The 21,061-nt window shown below is 41.1% G+C and overlaps 1 protein-coding gene across 7 annotated transcripts in view; it reads left to right on the forward strand.

Moving 5' to 3' along the window:
* The window catches only part of LOC112107002 (poly(rC)-binding protein 3-like), a 457,963-nt gene that overhangs the window by 390,521 nt on the left and 46,381 nt on the right, over positions 1 to 21,061 (forward strand). For all 7 annotated transcript variants that reach the window (XM_026654134.1, XM_024200517.2, XM_024200513.3 and 4 more), the window contains 5 exons: positions 542 to 565; positions 669 to 701; positions 5,757 to 5,873; positions 15,494 to 15,625; positions 19,344 to 19,472. In XM_026654134.1, coding sequence (XP_026509919.1) covers positions 542 to 565; positions 669 to 701; positions 5,757 to 5,873; positions 15,494 to 15,625; positions 19,344 to 19,472 — 435 coding nt within the window. The remainder of the gene's footprint in view (positions 1 to 541; positions 566 to 668; positions 702 to 5,756; positions 5,874 to 15,493; positions 15,626 to 19,343; positions 19,473 to 21,061) is intronic.

The raw sequence follows: 21,061 nt of genomic DNA on the forward strand, positions 1-21,061 counted from the left end.
ACATGCATGCGAAGAAGTGGGTATTCACCCACGAAAGCTCATGCTCCAATACGTCTGTTAGTCTATAAGGTGCCACAGGACTCTTTGCTGCTTTTACAGATCCAGACTAACACGGCTACCCCTTTGATACTTGCCTTCAAAGAGATCACCATTGAACATGAAGGCTGTATCTTCCCAATTTTTCCAGAAGATTGTTCAGCTCAATCAATTCTGAATCTCTTATTTCCCAAAATAAGATCTCGGTATTTACAGTGACAGAATGCTACATTAGCTCGGGGCTACTTTCGAGGCAGTGGGGCTTTCCCCATGACAGCAGTAAACTCCTGTGTGTCATGTATATATATTGCAATAGGAGCTCTTAGTCCATTCCTTCTTATAGTATTTGTATGGACTAAAAATGTAGCTAGTGAAATGTGGCTGGTCTGTCCTGCCCACCTGTGTTTTCAGAATGAACTTTATAGTGAAATATTGTTTAATTAACATTTCTTCTTTTTGTACTCATAAATATTCACTTACTGTGTTGTTTTTTTCCCTGTTCCAGGAGGTTGGGAGCATTATTGGAAAGGTCAGTAATTTACTTTAAGAATTTTTTTTTAAATTCATGTCTCAATATTCTGTATCAATTGACCACTGCAATAGGGACTAATTTTTCCCCATTTATTTAACAGAAAGGGGAGACAGTTAAGAAGATGAGGGAGGAGGTAAGAGATAAACTTTGATGTCTTTATTTCTTTCTGTGTCAGAGTATAGTTAGAGGTGTATGGAATAACAGTGCCACCAAGTGGCTGGAAAGATTAATACTAACTATTTATTGTTATATGTGGTGGTGTTTTAATACATAAATGTACAGGCCAAAATTAAACAGTTTTTCTTAATATAAGCTTCCCATAAAGCTGTCTCAGGTTTTTTGTCTCCTTTAAAGGAAACGAAAAGTGGATAATTTCTATAGCACTGTGCCTGTAGCCCTATTGTCTCAGAGCTTATTTAGTCAGTAGGGTTCTGAGGATATGTCTATACTACCCGCCTAATCGGCAAGCAGCAATCAATCCAGCGGGGGTCGATTTATCGCGTCTAGTCTAGATGCGATAAATCGATCCCCGAGCGCTCTCCCGTCGACTCCTGTACTCCACCGCCGCGAGAGGCGCAGGCGGAGTCGACGGGGGAGCAGCAGCAGTCGACTCACCGCAGTGAAGACACCACGGTAAATCGATCTAAGTACGTTGACTTCAGCTACATTATTCACGTAGCTGAAGTTGCATAACTTAGATCGATCCCCTCCACCCCCAAGTGTAGACCAGGCCTAAGTGTCACAGAAACTCTTAGGGGTCTATTCTCCCATTGACTCACATTCATAACTCCTGGGTCTGGGCCCAGATTGAGGAGTTTGGCTCCAGAGCTAAATTTTCCAAAGTTTAGGATTAGGGGTGGGTGTTGAATTCAGGGATTTGGATTGGCACATTATGGAGGGTGAGGGCCAGCCCAAAAGTCTGGATCTCTCTCAGAACTGGAGTGGTCATATGGTACAGGCTCACCTCTAACCACTCCCTTTGTCAACACTTGGTGACATGAAGATAAACCTGCAAACTGGAGACATCATACGTTTGTAAAGATGCAAAAAAGGCACCTTTCCCCCATTCCTGGAGTTTGGATTTATAAACAAAAAGATTAATTCAAAGCTGAAATCGCATAAATCTCACTCAAAATCAACTCCTAGGCTTGGCTGCTCATAGGTTTACTTTCCCATCAGCTGGTCTGTCCCAGGCCCTAAATCTCCTGCTTCAAGGCTTCAGCCAGTCATTTGCAGGGGTCAGGAAGGGTTCCCCCCACCACTGCCATGTATTCTTGCTGTTGGGTTTTGTTTGTTTTCATGGTGGTTTTTTCTTTGTTGTTGTTTTGTTTTGTTTGTGGCATCAAAGATGGCCACAGCTGGAGTTGGGACACTGCACTGTGTGGGCTGAAGCTCTGAGCGTTCTCTCTCTCAGGTGCTCGGCTGGCTGGCTCTTGCTCACACGTTCAGGGTCTATCTGATCCCATATGCAGGGTTGGGAAGGAATTTTGCCTAGGTCAGATTGGCAGTGACCTGGGGGAGGGGAGTTGCCTTCCTCTGCAATTTGGAGTCAGATTCTGTGCCAGGATTATCTGGGTATATCTCAGTCAGTTCTCTGCCATTGCAGGGGCCTTGGGTATTAGTGCACGTTGATCCCTCCTGTTTTCTGCCTGTGGCACATAACAGCTTAGTCTCCTGAAGGCTGTAACACATTAGTCTAATTTCAGTTGTTGGTTTTAATGTGCAGGTGCTGGGTGGTGTTGGTGGTCCGTGATATACAGGAGGTCAGATTAGATCACTGGGTCGCAAACTTTTTTACTGGCGACCCCTTTCACACAGCAAGCCTCTGAGCGTGACCCCCCCCTAACAAATTAAACACACTTTTTAATATATTTAACATCATTGTAAATTCTGGAGGCAAGCAGGGTTTGGGGTGGAGGTTGACAGCTCGTGACCCCCCATGTAATAACCTCGTGACCCCCTGAGGGGTCCTGACCCCCAGTTTGAGAACCCCTGGATTAGATGATCTGGTGGTCCCTTCTGGCCTTAAATTCTAGGACTCTAGCTACCTGTCCTCAGAGGGCTACCCCACCTTTTTTATATTCAGGATGGAGTCTAAAAAGTCACATCTGTCCCAGGGAGTCAGCAGAAACTAACCTGCAGCTCCCTGCAGGGTTCCAATGTCTGTTAAAAGGATGAGGCAATCTACCTTTTTGAAGGTAAAAAATACAGTTATACAGAGAATGTACCCAGAAATGTTCAGTTTAGTTTTAGGGATTTCTGCAGTGCATATTCTGCCGGTTGCTATGTTGCTAGGCCCTTGTAGAAAGTCTCCCATAAGGAAATTTTAAAACATGCGGTATAGAAGAATATTCTGATATGCCCTTTAAATACATGCACTGAAGAGTTTCTTTTCAGCCAGACTGATGTCAGAGCTCTCTTGTTGCAGACACAACTTTCACCCATGTGTTGACTCATTAAATACAGGTATTTATTTAGATTTATGAAAGAAGTAAGTGGTGTGTTTCTGATGCTCCAGATGCCCGATATTCATTAAACAAACAATAATCAATTAATCAAAATGAATTGCTGGTGCTAATCTTATTGTTCCCACCAACAGGCACTTAGAGCTCCACCCACTCAGATTTGTGCCCACAAGTGAGTGCAAAACTGTGGGCACAGATTTTGTGTGTGCATGTTGAATCTACATAAGAGAAGCCCCATCTCCCTTCCCTTCCCTCCCTCCCCCCATAACTCTTTTTCTGAAAACTTATTCCCTGGTCCCTGCAATCCAACCTGTTGGTGTAAAAAAAATAATTTGTCTCATTTTTTCACAATAAATGGAAATTTTCCTCCTTATGCTCCTGAGGACACTAGAAGCATACCCTGTAATTGTTGGTATTAAGAGGTTGATTTAAAAAAGAATAAGGGCAAAGATTGTCTGGATAAACATGATATGGAGACATATCATCTTAGTCCTCAAACTCTGAAGTGAACGTTGTATAAATAGTAAAAAGGAAATTACATATAATTCCTGTAACTGAGCACTTTCTTTTGCACTTTCCTTTAAAGAAAAAGAACACAATTATTTTCATCTAGACTTTTCTGGCAGATGTGATGATAGCAAGTAACACACCATCTTTTGGGAAGTGGCACACCACTTGGCCTGTCTGTGTCATTCTCTAAGCTACCAGGGGCCTGGCACAGCCTAATTGATATGTCTCCGGAAAACTACAGTCCAGTGAAATTCCTTTCACTTCATGGATAAGGCTGCCACAAAATACTGGCATCCCTACTGCTTTCCTCTAGAGTGTAACCTCTCAGATTCAATCATTTCGACTTGACTGAAAGCCTAACAAGAGTTAAATGATCTTTTGCCATGTGAGATTTTCGGAAAACATTGGATACAGTGATGCATTGTGGGACAGTCTTTCACATAAACCGTTGCGACCTTGCTCGCATAAAAAGTACTTCCATTAACGTTAGGCGTATATTCTAAGTATTGTCAGGATGAGTAACCCCTGAACGCCCTGATCCTCTGAGCAGCTCTGCATGGGCAGACTCCTGTGCCCACACAGAGCCCCACTGAAGCAGAGGAGCTCATTGCAGGATTCAGCCCTAAGAAGCCTGTTTAAAGTTTGGTAACTGAAGCCAGACACTTTGAACCAGCTTAAAACTAGGCCTCGCCATTGACTAAATACTGATGTATGATTAGTGCGTAGGGTTACCATCCGTCCAGGATTTCCCCCTTCCCCTCATGCAGAGTGCGGTGCGGCTGATTGGACGGCTGGGCCTGATTGAAAGCCGCTCGCAGCCACTGGGGCCTCTAGCAGCCAGAGTCCCTCCCCCTCCCCCGCAGAGCAGCGCCACAGTGTTTGGCTGCACGTGGAGCTCGCAGCTCTCCCTCGGCCTGGTAGGCGGGGGGGGAGGGGCAGGCAAGGGACAGGGAACGGGGGGTTAGATTGGTCGGGGGTTCTGGGGGGGCTGTCAGGAGAAGGGGGTGTAGAGACTGGTTGGGGCAGGCAAGGGACAGGGAGCAGGGAGACTTAGATAGGGGGTGGGGTCCTGGGGGCAGTTAGGGTGGGGGGGGTCTCAGGAGAGGGCAGTCAGGGGACAGGTAGGGGGTAGGGGGATTCTGATGGGGGCGGGAAGTGGGAGGGGGCGGGGCTAGGGCGGCACCCCGTGTCCTCTTTTTTGATTGTTGAAATATGGTAACCCTATTAGTGCGTATCTGGAAATCCCCCCACCCTTCCCCACCCCAAGGCAGATTCACAACTCTCCAGTCCACCTGTCAGACAAAAGTAGATTAAGTATCTGCTGCCCTTGCCTCTTTGCAGACATTCAGCATACCCGTCAGGAGATTCAGCAACAGGAGGATTTTGCCATTAGTGCGGCTTCTTGTTATATTTGGTTGCTATCATGTAGAGAGGCAAGATACACAAAACCCATTCAACAGCAGTAAGTACAGGAATAAAAAGAAACTACACGGTCTTGGTCTTTCCTGAACCATCTGGGTCTGATTCTTATTACATTAAGGAGTCTGTGTAATACATTTATCCCCACTGTAAAGGGCGTCTGTCCCACCAGAGTAATATAAAGGGGCCATGGTGTAAATGAGAATCAGGTTTTCTGACTCCCAGATGTCTGGTTTCCTATTTCCTTCTTGCTGGCTCTTCCCCTTAAAGAGACATGACTGTGTTACTGCACTGATATCTTACAGTTACTGCTGGATGATTCTTTAGTAAGTGTGGTCAGTACACATTAGCTTACCTATTTTGTATGAGTTTGTACAAAGCACTCATTAGAATAATTTAGTCTAGGATATAAATTAAAGACCTATCAAATATGGCCCATAGTGCTAGTTACCCTGTTTGTTCAGAAAACTGGAGCCCCAACTAGACAGACCATTTTCAAGTGAATAGTTCGGATCCAGTCCAGAGATGAAATTATATATATATATATTTAGTTGATGCTTGCTAAATAAAAATTTCTCATGCCCAGAATTCTGTTTTTAGTCCTGTTCAAGTTTACTCCTGTACGTAGGAAAGGGAGAGTGAGAAAATTTATTTTGCAGTTGTTACTTTTAATTACTTAGGTGCTGCTCACCTACTAGGGTGAAGAAAGCCATATAAGTACCTAGCTAGAGAATCCTCCCTATTTTGCATCCCAAAAGAAAATGTACTTTAAAAATATTTGTTCTTGTTGACAGAGTGGTGCTCGAATCAATATTTCAGAAGGTTCCTGTCCAGAAAGAATTGTGACAATAACAGGCCCAACAGATGCGATTTTTAAGGCTTTTTCTATGATTGCATTAAAATTTGAAGAGGTAAGCAAATAAAATACATTTTTCTCTCTTCCAGTTGCAATACAAATATTGTCTGAATTTTCTCATGTTTGCTTTAACGCTAAATATAATTTGTTTAATGCTCTATTTAATGGCAATGAAAGTGGTTATGTTTTTATAAATGCTTTTGGCAGTAATACTGGAAGAGAAATAATGGGTCAATTTACAAGCTGTTTGATCATTTCTTTTGCTTTTCATAGACTTTAGGGAAAAGCAATTGCTTCCAGTAATGTGCTCTAATGGTGGAAAAAGTGTCTTGGAAATTTCTGGTCCCATTGTGGCTTTGATTTGAAAAGAATAATTGCATAACTTATAACTCGGTTTCTGTGTGAATCAGCTTGATAGTGATGTAAATTTTTTATATCAAAAAGAGTATAGATTTCATTCAACTGGAAGATTTTTTAAAAATTATTAAAAGCAAAATATATCATTGCCAATTACCGTATTTAGACTTCAGATTTTAAAATACAATAAATACACTGAAAATAAATAAGACAAAAGATAACCCTCTACTGTTAAACGTATGCAGACATGTACATACACAGCTGGAGGACATCAGCTTTCACAGGCCAAGTAGAATTAGACATGCCCAGTATTGTGGTGGGAAACCTCCATGAAAGACCCCAGGGGGCTGTAGAAAGTGGTGGCTGGTACTAATACAGTAAGGGTGCTCTTCTCTCTGCATCAGTATGACTATCTCAGTATCCCACCATGGTGTTAGAAAGTGCCGTCTTTCAGATGAGATGTAAAACTGAGGCCTTGTCACATGTGGTGAATAATATTCTTGTAGCACTTTTCTCGAAAGCAAGGAGGCATTTTTGCTAAACTTCAACCCGGACAATTACATTCTGCCTAAGTTCCCCAGTCAGTTTCAATATATATGGTTGCTTTCTTCACTTCCTCCCCTAAACTGTTGGGTACAGCTCCTGCATGCTATTAAATAGTTGCCATATTCCAAGAGAATTATGAAACACTTTGGTATCTTTTATGAGGAAAGGGCTCCATAAAGGCCCTATCCTAGAAAGTGCCGAGGGATACCTACAAGGAGCTAGTCACTCTCAGTCCCCACTGAAATCAGTGGAAACATCCCTCAAAGGCATTGAACACCATACAGAGTCAGGCCTAATAACTAAGACATCGTTAAATGCGCTGTACCTAACAAAGGGCAAGAAAGTTTGGGTTTCAGCATTTGAGATATTTTATTTATTGACTCTCTTGTATTTTAGGTGATAGGTTTGTATCTTAATGTGGCAGTTCTTAGTCAAAAAGGTCATTTACATTCATTGCGGCTACAGTAGCTGTGCATTATATGTTATAAAGTACCCACATTTGCTTCAAATGTAATTTGCCACGTTTAGATTTAAAAGCCGGGCTTGGATGACGTCTGCATCATGCGACCAGTTCTGTTTATTATAATTATTTTGAAAGTTCCCCATGGATAAAAATGGGCAATCAGAGAACTATAACTCTTGGAGGCGTAACAAAGTACTGTGTCTCACAAATTGCAAATGAGCTATAGAAATATCATGTGCTGCTGTTTTGATACATATCACGCCTTTCTGTTTTACATTTCTTCAGCCATTTTTTTAAAACATAAATCAGAATATTGTTTTCTTGCATTTCTCTATAAAATACTTTTATTCTCCCTTTCAGTTATGCTAACAGCATAACTACGGTGTAACAACCCAGAAGCGTGGCTGTACGGGAAGGTATAAAATGCTCGCCAAAGAAAACTCTTTATCAATTGGCTCTCAGAGCATAAATCCTGTTTAGAGGAAAAGCTGGCAGAACTCTAAAGCACCCTAAGGAATGCTGGGTCTGAGTTTGTGCGAAGACCCTTTTTCAGGCTAAAATTGTACTTCATGTATAGTGGGAGAGAAGCGAGAGAAATGAGAGTTGACCTTGTTAAATGTTTGCTGCTTCAAAGTTTATAATAATAATTGACGTATTTCTGGAAGCCCCAACTAGGTATCGTGTCTCTATTGCACTAGGTGTTGTGCAAATATTAAGTAAACATCCAGTCCGTGTCCCAATGGGTCATCCTCACAGCCCTCTGAGCTGCTGCAGAGTGGCGTTTTGGGAAGGGGGCCGAACAGGATATGCACAGGTGTGTGCACGCTGGTGATTCCACATAGTTAAAGAATTCAGTGGCAGGGCCAGGATCCGGCCCTGGTTGAGGATGGTACAGTAATCCCAGTGTCATTTGGCGGAGAGTGAGCAAATTGAGTCATTCATTTCACCAATAGCATGAATATTCAGCTAGCATAGCTTAACATTTTTAGTAGCATTTTTGTTTAATTGCTATTCGGTCACCCATCTATTCTTTGCTGTTGCATACCCTGACCTTGGAAGGAGAGGTGAGAAGAAACCCTCCCCTGTCCAATGGCTCCCCTCCCCCAACCTGGAGAAGGGGTATGTGTATAGGGGGCGGGGAGATAGGCATACCACCAGTAGCTGCTTTGGTTTGTTTTTCTTCAGTTTATGATGTCAGAAGATGGCCACATGTTCTCATGTGACCTCTCAACATAAAGGAAATAGCTTTAAAAGGTGTAGAAGGTGATATTCAGTTCTGCTCAGAATACTCTAAGCACTTCCTGTTCTCAGTTCATCAGCATCAAATCAGTAGAAACTGCTGACTCACTGAGGTCTTCCTTTTTCAACTGAGGTACTTTTAAAAAAAAAAAATTGTGCTAGCTAACTTGATTTAGCTCATGTGATGTCACATGCCCCTTAACACATAGTGTAGTAGGTTTGACATTGTTACAACCATGTTAGTTCTTTGTGTTTGTAGCCAGAGCTCCTCCCTAGCATTCTCTTTAGCCAGCTAACCCACATTAAAATACAATTTGTCCTGTATATAGTAGAGTTAAAATGTGTTTGCTAACACCTTTGGGGAGGAGGTGAACCACCTTTTATCTCTGTTATTTTTACTCTAGTAGCACGTAGGAGCCACAATAATGGACCAGGACTCTCCTGTGCTAGGCACCGTACAAATCCATAACAACAGCAACATGGTCCTTGCCACAAAGAACAACTCCATTATCTTCAGCAGGGTTGTACAGGATTTGGGTTAGCCAAAAATCTCATCCTGACTGTGATGATCACCTGGATGAATGATCATCCCAAACCAAACCTATAGAAAATTAGCATAAGACATTTCCTGGTAAGAGCTAATAACTGTTCACCCTTCTATGGTTTTGAGGTTGCAGTAGCTTGTTCTAAATCTGAATCCATCCTTTATCAAGTTGGCTAAAATCATTCATAAGTTGTTACCCTCTGGATCTAGGCAGTCCTTTTCCTTAATGCCCATAGCCTCACTCACGGATGCTTTGGGGCAGAATAAACTATTATAACATTTCTTTCTCTTTGTACTATCCGTCCATCACTAAGTTCTGTGGATTGCGTCTGACACAGTGAGGTGCACTGGGGGTTGAACAAAATGCTCTTGGTGCTCAAGTGAATATCAGCTCAATGCTGTTTTTTTGCTTTCAAGATAAAGTTATGTGAAATCTTCATTTCAACACTACAGGTATCTAATTGGGGAGAAACACATCCTAGGAGGACATGAGAGCCCTCAAACAACCCAGCCTTTCTAATACCAGCAAATAATCAAAACATACAGCCTAGTATAAGGAAGCCAGGCCTAAAAGAGACTTTTCTGCACTGGTATTGTTTCCTGCCTTTTACCAATAAGCTTTAACAATCTCTCAGGGCGACAGGCATGTTATTTTCTAGCAGGTTGCTAATGAATTCATATGCTTGCTAAACAAGCCAAGTTTGGATCACACTGATGATTAAAATAGGCACTTTTATCTAGAGGAAAACCAGGCCTATGAAAAATGGCAAAAATCAACATCGGTCATAGAAGTTGCAGCTGGCAAAGACATCTTAGATCACCAAATCTGTATCCCCTTGCAAACGCATGAGATTATCTCCCAATACAGTAATTAGCAGGTAGAGCTCAGTGAATAATGCAGAGAAATATTCCCAAAATGTGTTTGAAAAATGTTGGAAAATCCATATTTATTTGCAAATATTCACAAAATACTTGCCCAGCTGCATTAGATGGGTAAAAATTGGGGAAAAAACTGTTGGAAGAGTTAATCAGATAATTATCTGATCAGCTTTCATATCAAATATGAAACTGATACTACACTCAGAGGCAGATCCTTAGTTAGCCTAAATCAGGGGTCGGCAACCTTCCAGAAGTGGTGTGCCGAGTCTTCATTTATTCACTCTGATTTAAGGTTTCGTGTGCCAGTAATGCATTTTAACGTTTTTAGAAGGTCTCTTTCTATAAGTCTATAATATATAATTAAACTATTGTTGTATGTAAAGTAAATAAGGTTTTTAAAATGTTTAAGAAGCTTCATTTAAAATTAAATTAAAATGCAGAGCCCCCTGGACCAGTGGCCAGGACCCGGGCAGTGTGAGTGCCACTGAAAATCAGCTCACGTGCCGCCTTCGGCACGCGTGCCATAGGTTGCCTACCCCTGGCCTAAATTGTCATAAACCAGCTGAGGATCTGCCCAATAGTCTCATGGCTGTTTGCTGAGCACTGAGCTAGAATGGTTCTACATATGGCAGATTTACTGCACAGCTAGCCAGGGTGTGAATCTACCACGCAGCAGCTTGCCATGCAGTAATGTTCCACATGGGCACCGCATGACTTGGAGTGCAGCTTAGCGTGCAATATGCCAAGCCACGCTCTGAGACTTTCAGTGTGCTGTGGCAGTGTCCCTGTGCGACGGTACTGCACAGCAAGCTGGTGCTGTAGATTCATATCCCGGCTTGCCATGCAGTAGTTTCCTATATACACAAGCCCTTACTCTCAGACACTTTGTTGGCTACTGATGGGAGGGATGCTTCAGTGGTTAGGCAGCTATCCTGGTATTTAGGAGATCGAGGTAGAGGTGCCAACTTTGTGATTTGCGAGGGGTGCTTGACCCCTGCTCCGCCTCAGGCCCCACCCCCTCTAAACCGCTTCCCCCAAGCACCCACTCCGCTTCTTCCCAGCCCATTCCAGCCCGTCCCTCAAGTGTGCCCTGCCCCCGCTCCTCCCCCACCCTTCCAGTGCCTCCTGAACAGCTGATCGTGGTGGGTGGGAGGCGCTGGGAGGGAGGGGGAAGAGCTGATCAGTGGGTCTGAGGTGCTGAGCACCCACTATTTTTTTTCCGTGGGTGCTCCAGCCCCAGAGCACCCACGGAATCGGCGCCTATGGATCCAGGTACAATTCCCTGTTCTGCCATAGACTTCCTGTAGAATTGGGACAAGTCACGTAGTGTGTCTGTGCCTTAGTTCCCCATCTGTAAAATGGGGATGATAGCACTTCCTGACCTCCCAGGGGCATTGTGAAGGTAAATATATTACAGAATGTGGTATCCTCAAATACTATAATACTATAACACTAAAACTTCAGTTAGATGGGGGAGGGGGGTTCTCCACACTTCCACAGCTCTTTTGGGCCAGATTCTGTACAGGTAGGAGGCCTCCTCAGCAGAGGCGCTACAGTTCCCCCCATTTCCTCCCTTTGCCCCCCCACACACACCCCAAACATGAGCTGGGAGTAGGCAGCCAGGAAGCTGGCTCTGTCCGTCCGTGTGCCAGGCATCACGGTCACAATCAGCTTCCAAGGCTGCTCCTGGCCCAGCACAGCTATGTACTGCCTCATATACAAGTCTGTTGGCAAAGCCCCGCTTAGCTCCTAATGAAAGTTAGCTGTGTAGGAAAGACAGGGATGCGCACATTTTCTTGTTACATCAACAGGAACATTTTATCACGGCTGTCTTGTTTTAAAAGTCACTTTCCAAAACCTAAACAGAATGAAAACATTGCATGTAGCTGCCTGATATTGTCTATTAACATAGCAACATATCGCTAAATCTTGGCTGAATTTTTTTCCATATGCTAAGAAAATATTTTATTCCCTGCAGAATAAAGCAATCACAGGTCTACATTACTGTATAGAACAGAATAGAAGCCAAGCACTCATTTGCCATCATTTCTTTAATGAAGTTGTTATAGAACTAATCAGTTCTAAACCACTCATGAATATGGCATTATAATTTAACATTAGAAATTTTCTTTTTATGGCTACATGTAAATTAAGTGGTGACTCTCTAAGAATGCTTAGAACAAAATGTATTGCTACACAAAGAATAGCTTCCAAAGTTCACCATAATAATGCAAAGTTATGAAGTAAAGTACTTAAAACTTAGGCCCTGATTCTGCAAGCGCTTACACGAATACTTAATTTTATTCATGGGAGCAGCCCTCTTGGCCAACAGTGCTGCTCGTGTGCATAAATTAAGCACAGGTGTGTTTGTAGGACCATGGTCTTGGGGGGGAAAAAGATCAAAATAAGGATCAGTGTTTAAAAAAGAAAAAGTGGAATGAAGGGTTAGAACTGTGAATACAAAATGTGGTTACTTTAAAATCTGACCTTGTCAATTTGTACTTTATATACCCAAGACAATTGAGAAAATAAAGTACGGTATATAAGGAATTTATTGGCGGCACAGATAGCATCACCTATAGTTAATGTTGTCTGACACTTTCCATTATAACATCTTGTTTTCAGTTGCTTATAACTCTGCCAAACTTAAACAATGTAGACTGAAATTTTCCAGCTGGGTGTCTGCCTAAGACTCATTTTTCTGAGGAAAGTTTCATCTAAGTTTGGCAACTAAATTTGGTGACGATTCCATCTGCACTGAGCATGCTTTATCCACACAGAGTGATTGCTCATGTTCCAGTCCTGGGCTGCAAGGCGTGCTTAGGAATTTCCTTGTGCTTGTTGCTCCTGGCTGCCAGGTGCTGCTGCAGGTCCAGGCACCAGGAGTGAGAGGATTTCCACACATAGTCTTCCATGGTTTTTTTCCCAGCATGCAAGAAAATATTAAATCTTGGGAAGACATGGTATGTTGTTGTTTATATAGCCAGACTGGCTGCCAGTGAGCCAGGCAGATAATATGGCAGGAAACCAGGAAAATTTTGAAACCTGCCTGAACCATCAGAACCCTGCCTGACATCCAGGGCCGGCTCCAGGCACCAGCTGACCAAGCATGTGTTTGGGGCGGCCCCTTGTAAGGGGCAGCCAATCTTAGGGTGGCGGGGGGCGCTCAGGGTTTTTTTGTTTGTTTGTTTGTTTTTTGGTTCGGCGGGGCGGCGCTTGAAGGTTTTTTTGTTGTTGTTTTTGTTTCAGCCGGGCGGCAGGTTGTTTTTGGTTCAGAGGCGTTGCGTGGCGCTCGGGGGGGGGGGGGGGGCGGTTCGGCGGCGCGGCGCTCGGGGGGGTGTTTCGGCGGCGCGGTGCAGCGCTCCGGGGGGGCGTGTTTTGGCGGCGCGGCACTCGGGGGGGTATTTTGGCAGCGCAACGCAGCGCTCGGGGGGGGTTTCGGCGGGGGGGCGCAGGGCTGGGGGGGGGTGGTGGGGCGGGGCGGCACTCTTTTTTTTTTGCTTGGGGCGGCAAATAGTTAGAGCCGACCCTGCTGACATCCACTGGAATATTGTTGAAATTGACATATGCCTGCGGACTGTCAACAAATTGGCATTTTCCAATGGAAAAAAGGGTTCTGTTGGAAATTTTCTGACCTGCTCTAACCCGGAGCCAGTGGTTCCTGAGTTCTGGCCCTTTGCTGACATCCTTGTGGCTTTGGGCATCTCTATGATCGTCTCTTTGCAACTTTTCCTTTTTTTAAAAATGGTGATGTTAATACACAGAGGGGGTGCTATGGCCTTAAATTAATTGTTTATAAAGTTTGAAGGTGCTGAATATTATTATTACCAGATCAAATGGTAGAAATTGCTTATTCAAAATGTGAGAGAGTTTGGCAACCTTTTGTGACATAGGGCTTGCCTGTCTTTGAAGTGAAAGGCATGTTATATATCTGTGGCATATCACCAGCTAACAGCAACTTGGCAAAGTTTGATGGCATCCCACTTCTAAAAACCTAGCCATGGCATGCATTTGTACAGCACCTAACACGGTGGGGTCCTGGTCCATGACTAGGCTCCTAGACACTGTGGTAATACAAATTTATATTCATAGATAGATAGATAGATTAGATACATACACATAAAAAATAATATGTATACATACAAAATAATATATAGAATACATATACCTACATACACACTGTATATATTTCAGATGCATGCATGCCAAAACTTGCTGTAACCTGTATTGCTTTGTTTTGGATTGTAACCTCTTGCTGACAGTAAATATGACATGATGCAGTGTCGACGAAGGGAATCGCATAAGAACTAACCTGCAGCAGGCAGCCAAGCCTCATTGTGCTGAGATTCTGTCAACTTTTTTTAAGCGAAACAGGGTCAGACTGGGCCAACACTTAGATGGAAAACCTCTAATGTAAGAAATACCAAAGTGCTCCTGGTCATTAGGATAGCACTTTTCATTACTGCACTAATGCACCAACATAGCATCAGGCAGCACTGTACTCCTTGAGGTCCTCTCTTTTGCATGAAAGGTGGAACCAAGGTCCTGATCACTCATGGTCATTAAAGATCTCATGGCACTTTTCACAGGGTTAGAAGTGACAATCCTGATAGTTCTGGACAAATTATATTTTGGGTAATTACAGTAACTCTGCCAACCTAAATTCTCCCTCCATTAGTTACAATATTTTCCTTCCCTCTAGGTCCTAAGCTCCTGTGTGCTATTAAACAGCTGCTGCACTCCATCTCAGAGATGGGCCAAGTTACCTTACCTATGTCAAAGGGCTGGTGTGCCTTAATTAGCTAATGTTGATAAAAGTATGTTGCAATGCTTTTATGAAAGATGCTATAGAATTGCACAGTAGTGTTTGTGGCTTTTTATTTCCAACGACATCTAGGATTCTGGAATGCTCTCAGCCGTAACACATTCTATAGTGGGAAGATAAGCATTATAATTTCATTTGTAATAAAAATATTGCATTAGGGGGTTCTGTTTTGTGCTTGCAAAGGAGAATTTGAATAAGCAAAGCACATTTAACACAAATCTGAGGCTAGCAACTGGCAGAACTCTAAAATGCTCACTGAAGGGTACAGTAGAATCTCATTGATTAGATCAGATGAGATGAGATGAACAGGCGGTTGCTGCTGCGTATGCGATTCCCACAGCCATATCTGCATATTTGGATTACATATCTATCACACAAAAGAGTTTAGGAAAAGTTAAGCAGGGTTGAAAAATCTTTGAGATCTGCAGCAAAGTTAAATCTGGGAAGCTTCAAAATATTTATCAAAATAATAGTTCTTGGTTTCCCATTTCTGTTGACTAATGTTATTTATTGTTTCTCCGTTGTTTCCTTTGTATTAAAAGTGCTAACAAATATAATGTGATTGTTAGCTGATCAGGGACTGTCTTTGTGCCTGCATATTTCAGCACTTGGTATCAACAGTTCCATTGCTATGATGTCATCATGCAGTTCATGCTTCTGGGGTGCCACCAGCAGAGCTGGCTGCTTTATGTGCTACAAAAACACGATTCGCTTCCAGCTTACCAATTCTCCGAGAACAGCTTGAGTATTTACTTTGATCCTCTTAAGTGTTAAGAGGAATGACAAATCCTCAACTAATTCTTATTGACATTGTTATTACAGGACATAAATGCTTCAATGACAAACAGCACAGTGACAAGCAAACCACCTGTGACATTGCGACTTGTAGTCCCTGCAAGTCAGTGTGGATCCCTTATAGGAAAAGGCGGCTCCAAAATCAAAGAAATCAGGGAGGTAGGTTCTAGGATTCAAACAGGGGGATGCTAGGTAACTTTATGTAGCTAAATGTCCTAATATGTCCATTTAAAGAGTATGACTAACAGAGTCCTGCCATCGTAGTTGGTTCATTGCATTCATGTAAATATTTCATGAATGGAATGCTTAGCTAAACCAGCTGTAAAAGGTGTCGAAGACATCTATAGACTCATGAAAGTGGAGGATCTACAGTGGCATAACCAGTTTTAGAAGACATTTGTCTTTCCATGTCACAACCCTTCAAAAAGTAACTCCAACCTTCAACATCTTTAGTGCACAGCTGGAATTCGGATACACGTTTGAGAAGAGGAAAAAACAAGATGCCACATAGCAAAGGAACAGTTTAACACAGAATTGTTTCTTCAACTTTTAAAAAAATCCATAAGTACCGCAAATAATCTAGGTCTGAAGTATTGCTAATCCTTGTCTAATCTGAGTGTTTCAATTACAGCCTCTGAAGCCAGAAAAAGCCAAGTAGTTTAAAGGGACACTGTCCAAGTTAGTAGACATAATATTTGACTTACCTTGATTTGTCAAATTGGTTTTCTAACTATATTCCATACTCCCTTTACTCCCCCTCCTACCTCCAATATTATGGCTTCACAGGTGGCCTAATTTCACATATACTGATCCTGAGAAACTCGTATAAAATTTTTTAATCCAAGCTATTTCTGAGGACATCCACTCCGCCCCAAAATCCACTGACGTCGTAACCTCTCTGAAGCATCCCTGTGACAGAGGGTCTGTGGATTTTATTGTTGTTTTGCTTTTGTTTTGAGAACTTTCCTGGACTTTGCTTTTGGAGCTGCAGGCAGTTGGGGGGCATGGAACTATGTGAAGAGAAACTCCGCAAGAAGAGTTTGGAAATATGTTCCCCCTTGCAGCCTCCAACCCTCCTCTGGGTTTTAGTGGCAGAAGGAGTGATCTGGCATTAAGTGCGCAGGCTCAGAAATGAATAATTGTAGCAAAAGATGTTATTGATAACTACATCTTACAACCTATCCATGAGGAGAATGCTTCTTAACTTCCTAACATTCAGACTGCAGAGCTAAGCCAAATGGGTACACATTCATATTTGTTTGTTTGTTTGTTTAGATAGATTTCAGCCACAATAAAAAATGCCCATACAAAAAGTACTAAGCACCTGAACAATTGATTAAATCTACAGCAACATAATAATGACTACTCAGCAACATTAAGTACTCATGTACAGGAAATACATCACCTAATCAGGTCTAGATAACAAATACATTAGAGTTTTCCTTTAGATTAAATCTTATCAGATAGACAGTATTTGGATTAGTTTTTAATATTAAATTTACAATGCCAATTACCAATTTTCCTCTTGCCACAAAATACCAAGATATTTTTATATCAATTACCAATTTTATAAGCCTAATACATCATCAAAATGTATGCTATGCTGACAAAACTTTTGCAGAATTATTTGCAAGTCAGTCAAATAAACAATTAATAATCATATACACTCTAGGGGTATTTTGTACCTACTTTTAAACAGAACTTTTTGAAAAATGGAATTTTCATCCTATGGAAAATTCCAATGTTTCTACATTTGTTTTTGTCGTGAAATGGGGACAAAGTGTAGAAATATGCAATATTTTCACAAAAGGAAAGGTTAAAAAAAAATCAGTTTGGAAATATTGAAGCAAAAACTTTTGACATTTTTGATCAAAATGTTGATTTGAAATTAAATGTTTTGTTTTGTTTTGCATTTTACTGTCAAAAAAATTCATTGCAATCACTTTCTTACAAAAGGTTTTGATGAAATCACATTGTTGGGAAATGTCTTTGATTGAAAATTTGTGACCAGCTCTAGTTCTGAATATGTTTATTTAGATTAGTGTAACAGTAAGTAGGGAAGTGGTCAAAGGTAGAAAGAGCAGTTAGGTGCCCGAATCCCTTGGCTCTCAAGTCTTCCCCTGAATTCCTTCATTTGTTACCAAATTTGATTATTGTCCAAATTGTGCAACCACAGTTGATTCTGGGGATGATTCTTATTTCTGGGGAAATTCAATGCTTTTGGCCCCCTATTGTAAGGTATTAGGTCAAAAGAACAGTGTGAACTAAGTATCAGGGGGTAGCCATGTTAGTCTGTAGCCACAAAAACAACAAGGAGTCCGATGGCACCTTAAAGACTAACAGATTTATTTGGGCATAAGCTTTCGTGGGTAAAAAACCCACTTTTTACCCACGAAAGCTTATGCCCAAATAAATCTGTTAGTCTTTAAGGTGCCATCGGACTCCTTAGTGTGAACTAACTCCCTCTCCCTATCTGTAAGCCTAAAGGCAATGGCAAAGTTTTGCTCTCGGTTTCACACATGCCGTCCCACTATAGCCAAAGAATTGTAAAGATTAGCATGTTGAGTGATTGAATGGCACACTTGTAACTGAGAGCAGTATTTGACCCAGAGTATTTCGTACTAGGCCTGCTGGTGCTCTAAAAACTTTGTTTTAAATGGTGATTCCTGCCCAAATGAAAAAGGATCATCCATCCTCTCGAGATGCATTCTAATCTCATCATCACCCAACACACTGAGCAGCAGTAGTATGATAGATGTTCTTTTATGCTCAATCATGTAGCCAGCAGCAAAATGTTGTCTGCCTCAGTATTTTCAAGACTTGATTTTAAAAAAAAAGAGGCACAATGACATGAAAGATTGATCAAATTATGATGACATTCCAAAGCATATTAAAGGGACCCATAATTGATATTCTGGGTTTAAACAGCGCTAGTGAACAGAAGATGTAATCAGTAATTTAATCAGTCTCTGGAAAAAGAGTAAGATGTGTTGTGCATGGCCAACAGCAAACTAAATTAACTCCTTACTAACTGACACAAAATCAATGCAAGGCAAAAACATTTGTATCCACAAATCAGGACCAGAAATAAATTGGGTGTATAATGTATGAAAATACTAATTCAATAGAAACAGTTTTTGTTATGTTTTTTCCATCAATTGAAAAAGGCTTACAAGATTTTTGCTGGGTTATACCAGGGATGATTTTGGCCTCAGGTCTTTTTTTTTTTTTTTTTTAATAAAACATAATATTAACAATAAAAAAAAAAAAAAAAAAACACTGGCTCATTACATAGTTAGGTTCATTAGTGAACTAGAAGCTGATGATGTGCATATGTTTAATCAACACTAATAATAATTTAGAAGTGCTCCTGTATTGCTCAGCATCATTATGAGATATTCCAGAGTATAAAGCAACACCAAATTTCATTCAGTAAAATGATCTCAATCATCAATTCATTAAGGACTCACCAATCCATGACTGGAATTCATTTGGGAAGCTGAAGCTCTTCAGACAACAGCAATTATTTTTTTAATGATTTTCTTAATGATTGTGAAAGTCCTTAGTTTTCATATTTTTTCCATTGTATCTGCAGTAGTCTCTGTTTCAGGAAGTTGGGAGACTTCCCACTTTATTCATTTAACAACCATTGATAACTACACTTTCTACCATTGAGAATGCTTGCAAACTTGACTTCCGTACACAAATCTCCACCCGGCAGTTTTATATATATACAGCATAAAGCTAGCAGAGAACAGGCACGTTTTAGAGATCACTGTGCTTTATCAGATTATTTGTTATTGGTGAAAAAATGGCTTCTAATGTGCAGCTGTATTTTTATGACACTAATGTTTGTTTTGTTTGTTTTTTTCTTAAGTCCACAGGGGCCCAGGTTCAAGTAGCAGGGGATATGTTGCCAAATTCAACAGAACGTGCTGTAACTATATCAGGCACTCCGGATGCCATTATTCAGTGTGTAAAACAAATCTGTGTGGTCATGCTGGAGGTAAGAGAGCACTTAAAAACATTGAGGTTCATACTGATAATGTTCAGAAATTATATTAATTTCCTCCAAATCCCCCCACCCTCTCTCAAGCCTTGATCCTGTAAGATGCTGATCTCCCTCAGCTCGCAGCGATTTCAAGGCTAGTTGTCAATGCTCCTGGTGTTCAGAATGCACAGTGCCTCATCATTGGAGCAGGGTGTACTGACCATGAGTACAAGCCTTCAACACGGATTGTCATTAAAAAGTCAACAGCTAGTGGAAAAACACAAATCAGGATAAAAAGTAGAAATCTCAGGAATTTTCATGAAACAGAATACCCTGTAACATTTCATGCTGACCTTATTGAAATATTCGTTTTGATATCGTTGAAACCTTTCAATAAGGTCATCATTTTGTTTTTGTAAGGTCAGCGTGTTTCATTTTTACTTTGTCGCTTTGATTATATTATATTACTCTCATCTGTTTTATTAATATAGTATAATATAACTTTATCAAAACAAAATGTTCTGGCCTTCTTGAAACCAAATGCATCAATAAGGTCTAAACGAAGTATTTCAACCACACCAAAATGAAATATTTTAATAATTTACTGTTGAAAATGTTGACAAAATTAATACATTTCCTCCAAAACGTTTCAATGTTGTTGGATCGGCGTTTTCCAATGGAAAAACGTTCTGTCAAAAAAATGTTCCACTACATCTAGTCAACCATTACCACACTGTGATGTCTGACGTCCTACAGTTATTCTTTAATCTAAATATAGTGGGATGCGTGGCGTCTCTGATGATACAGTCTGATAACTCTTGTCTGGTTAGTAGCGACCACTCCACATCAAAAGAGCATGCAACCTAATAAATATCAATGTTATAAACTATTATTATTATAAGGACCAAACTTTGTCTCGCAGATAAGGAGCTCTTGCTTCAGTTGGCATCAGATGTGCATAAAAATGTAGCAAAACAGAAAGAAAATACTGAAAACCAGTTTCAGTCTATTAGCCACAGAGAGCTCGGCTTGACTTTGTGAAGAATTGATAAACTGTTGGAAAATAAAAAATCCATTTCTCTGTGTGTAGAATTTAGAATATATTTAAAGGGTGTGATTTTGAAAAGGGCTTAAATCTGTCCTTTCACTTCCCATCTTGTTCTCAGAGCTTTGCAGATGCAAATAACTGCAGGAGCAATTTTGCATCTCCCATTACTGGCACGTAGTCATTTAACTACCTGCTTTGTGGATGCAGGCAGTAGTCTGATGTCTAAATTATATTAATTACCCCCATAGTTATTTGAAGAGACAAACGAGGGCCAGGGAGTCATTTTCTGCCTGTAGAGCCATTTTCTTTCTGAGATAAACAGTTCTGAAAGTATAGAAAACAGAACTTGTTTAATTTTAGAGATAATAAGCTAGAGACAGCAAATCACCAGTTTGAAGCCTTAGAGAAGACAATGCTGTAACTGCATTTTGCTTCTTCAAACATTAAAGCATACATAAAATAAATGTGTTTAATTTGTTCAATGTATTTAATTTGGCAATGGTCACTGCTTTATTAAAATCAAATCGCCAATAATAGAGAATTAGGATGTAGAAAT

The sequence above is a fragment of the Terrapene carolina genome, unplaced genomic scaffold (assembly GCF_002925995.2).
Source record: "Terrapene carolina triunguis isolate 2854851 unplaced genomic scaffold, T_m_triunguis-2.0 Scaffold183, whole genome shotgun sequence".
NCBI lineage: Eukaryota > Metazoa > Chordata > Testudines > Emydidae > Terrapene > Terrapene triunguis.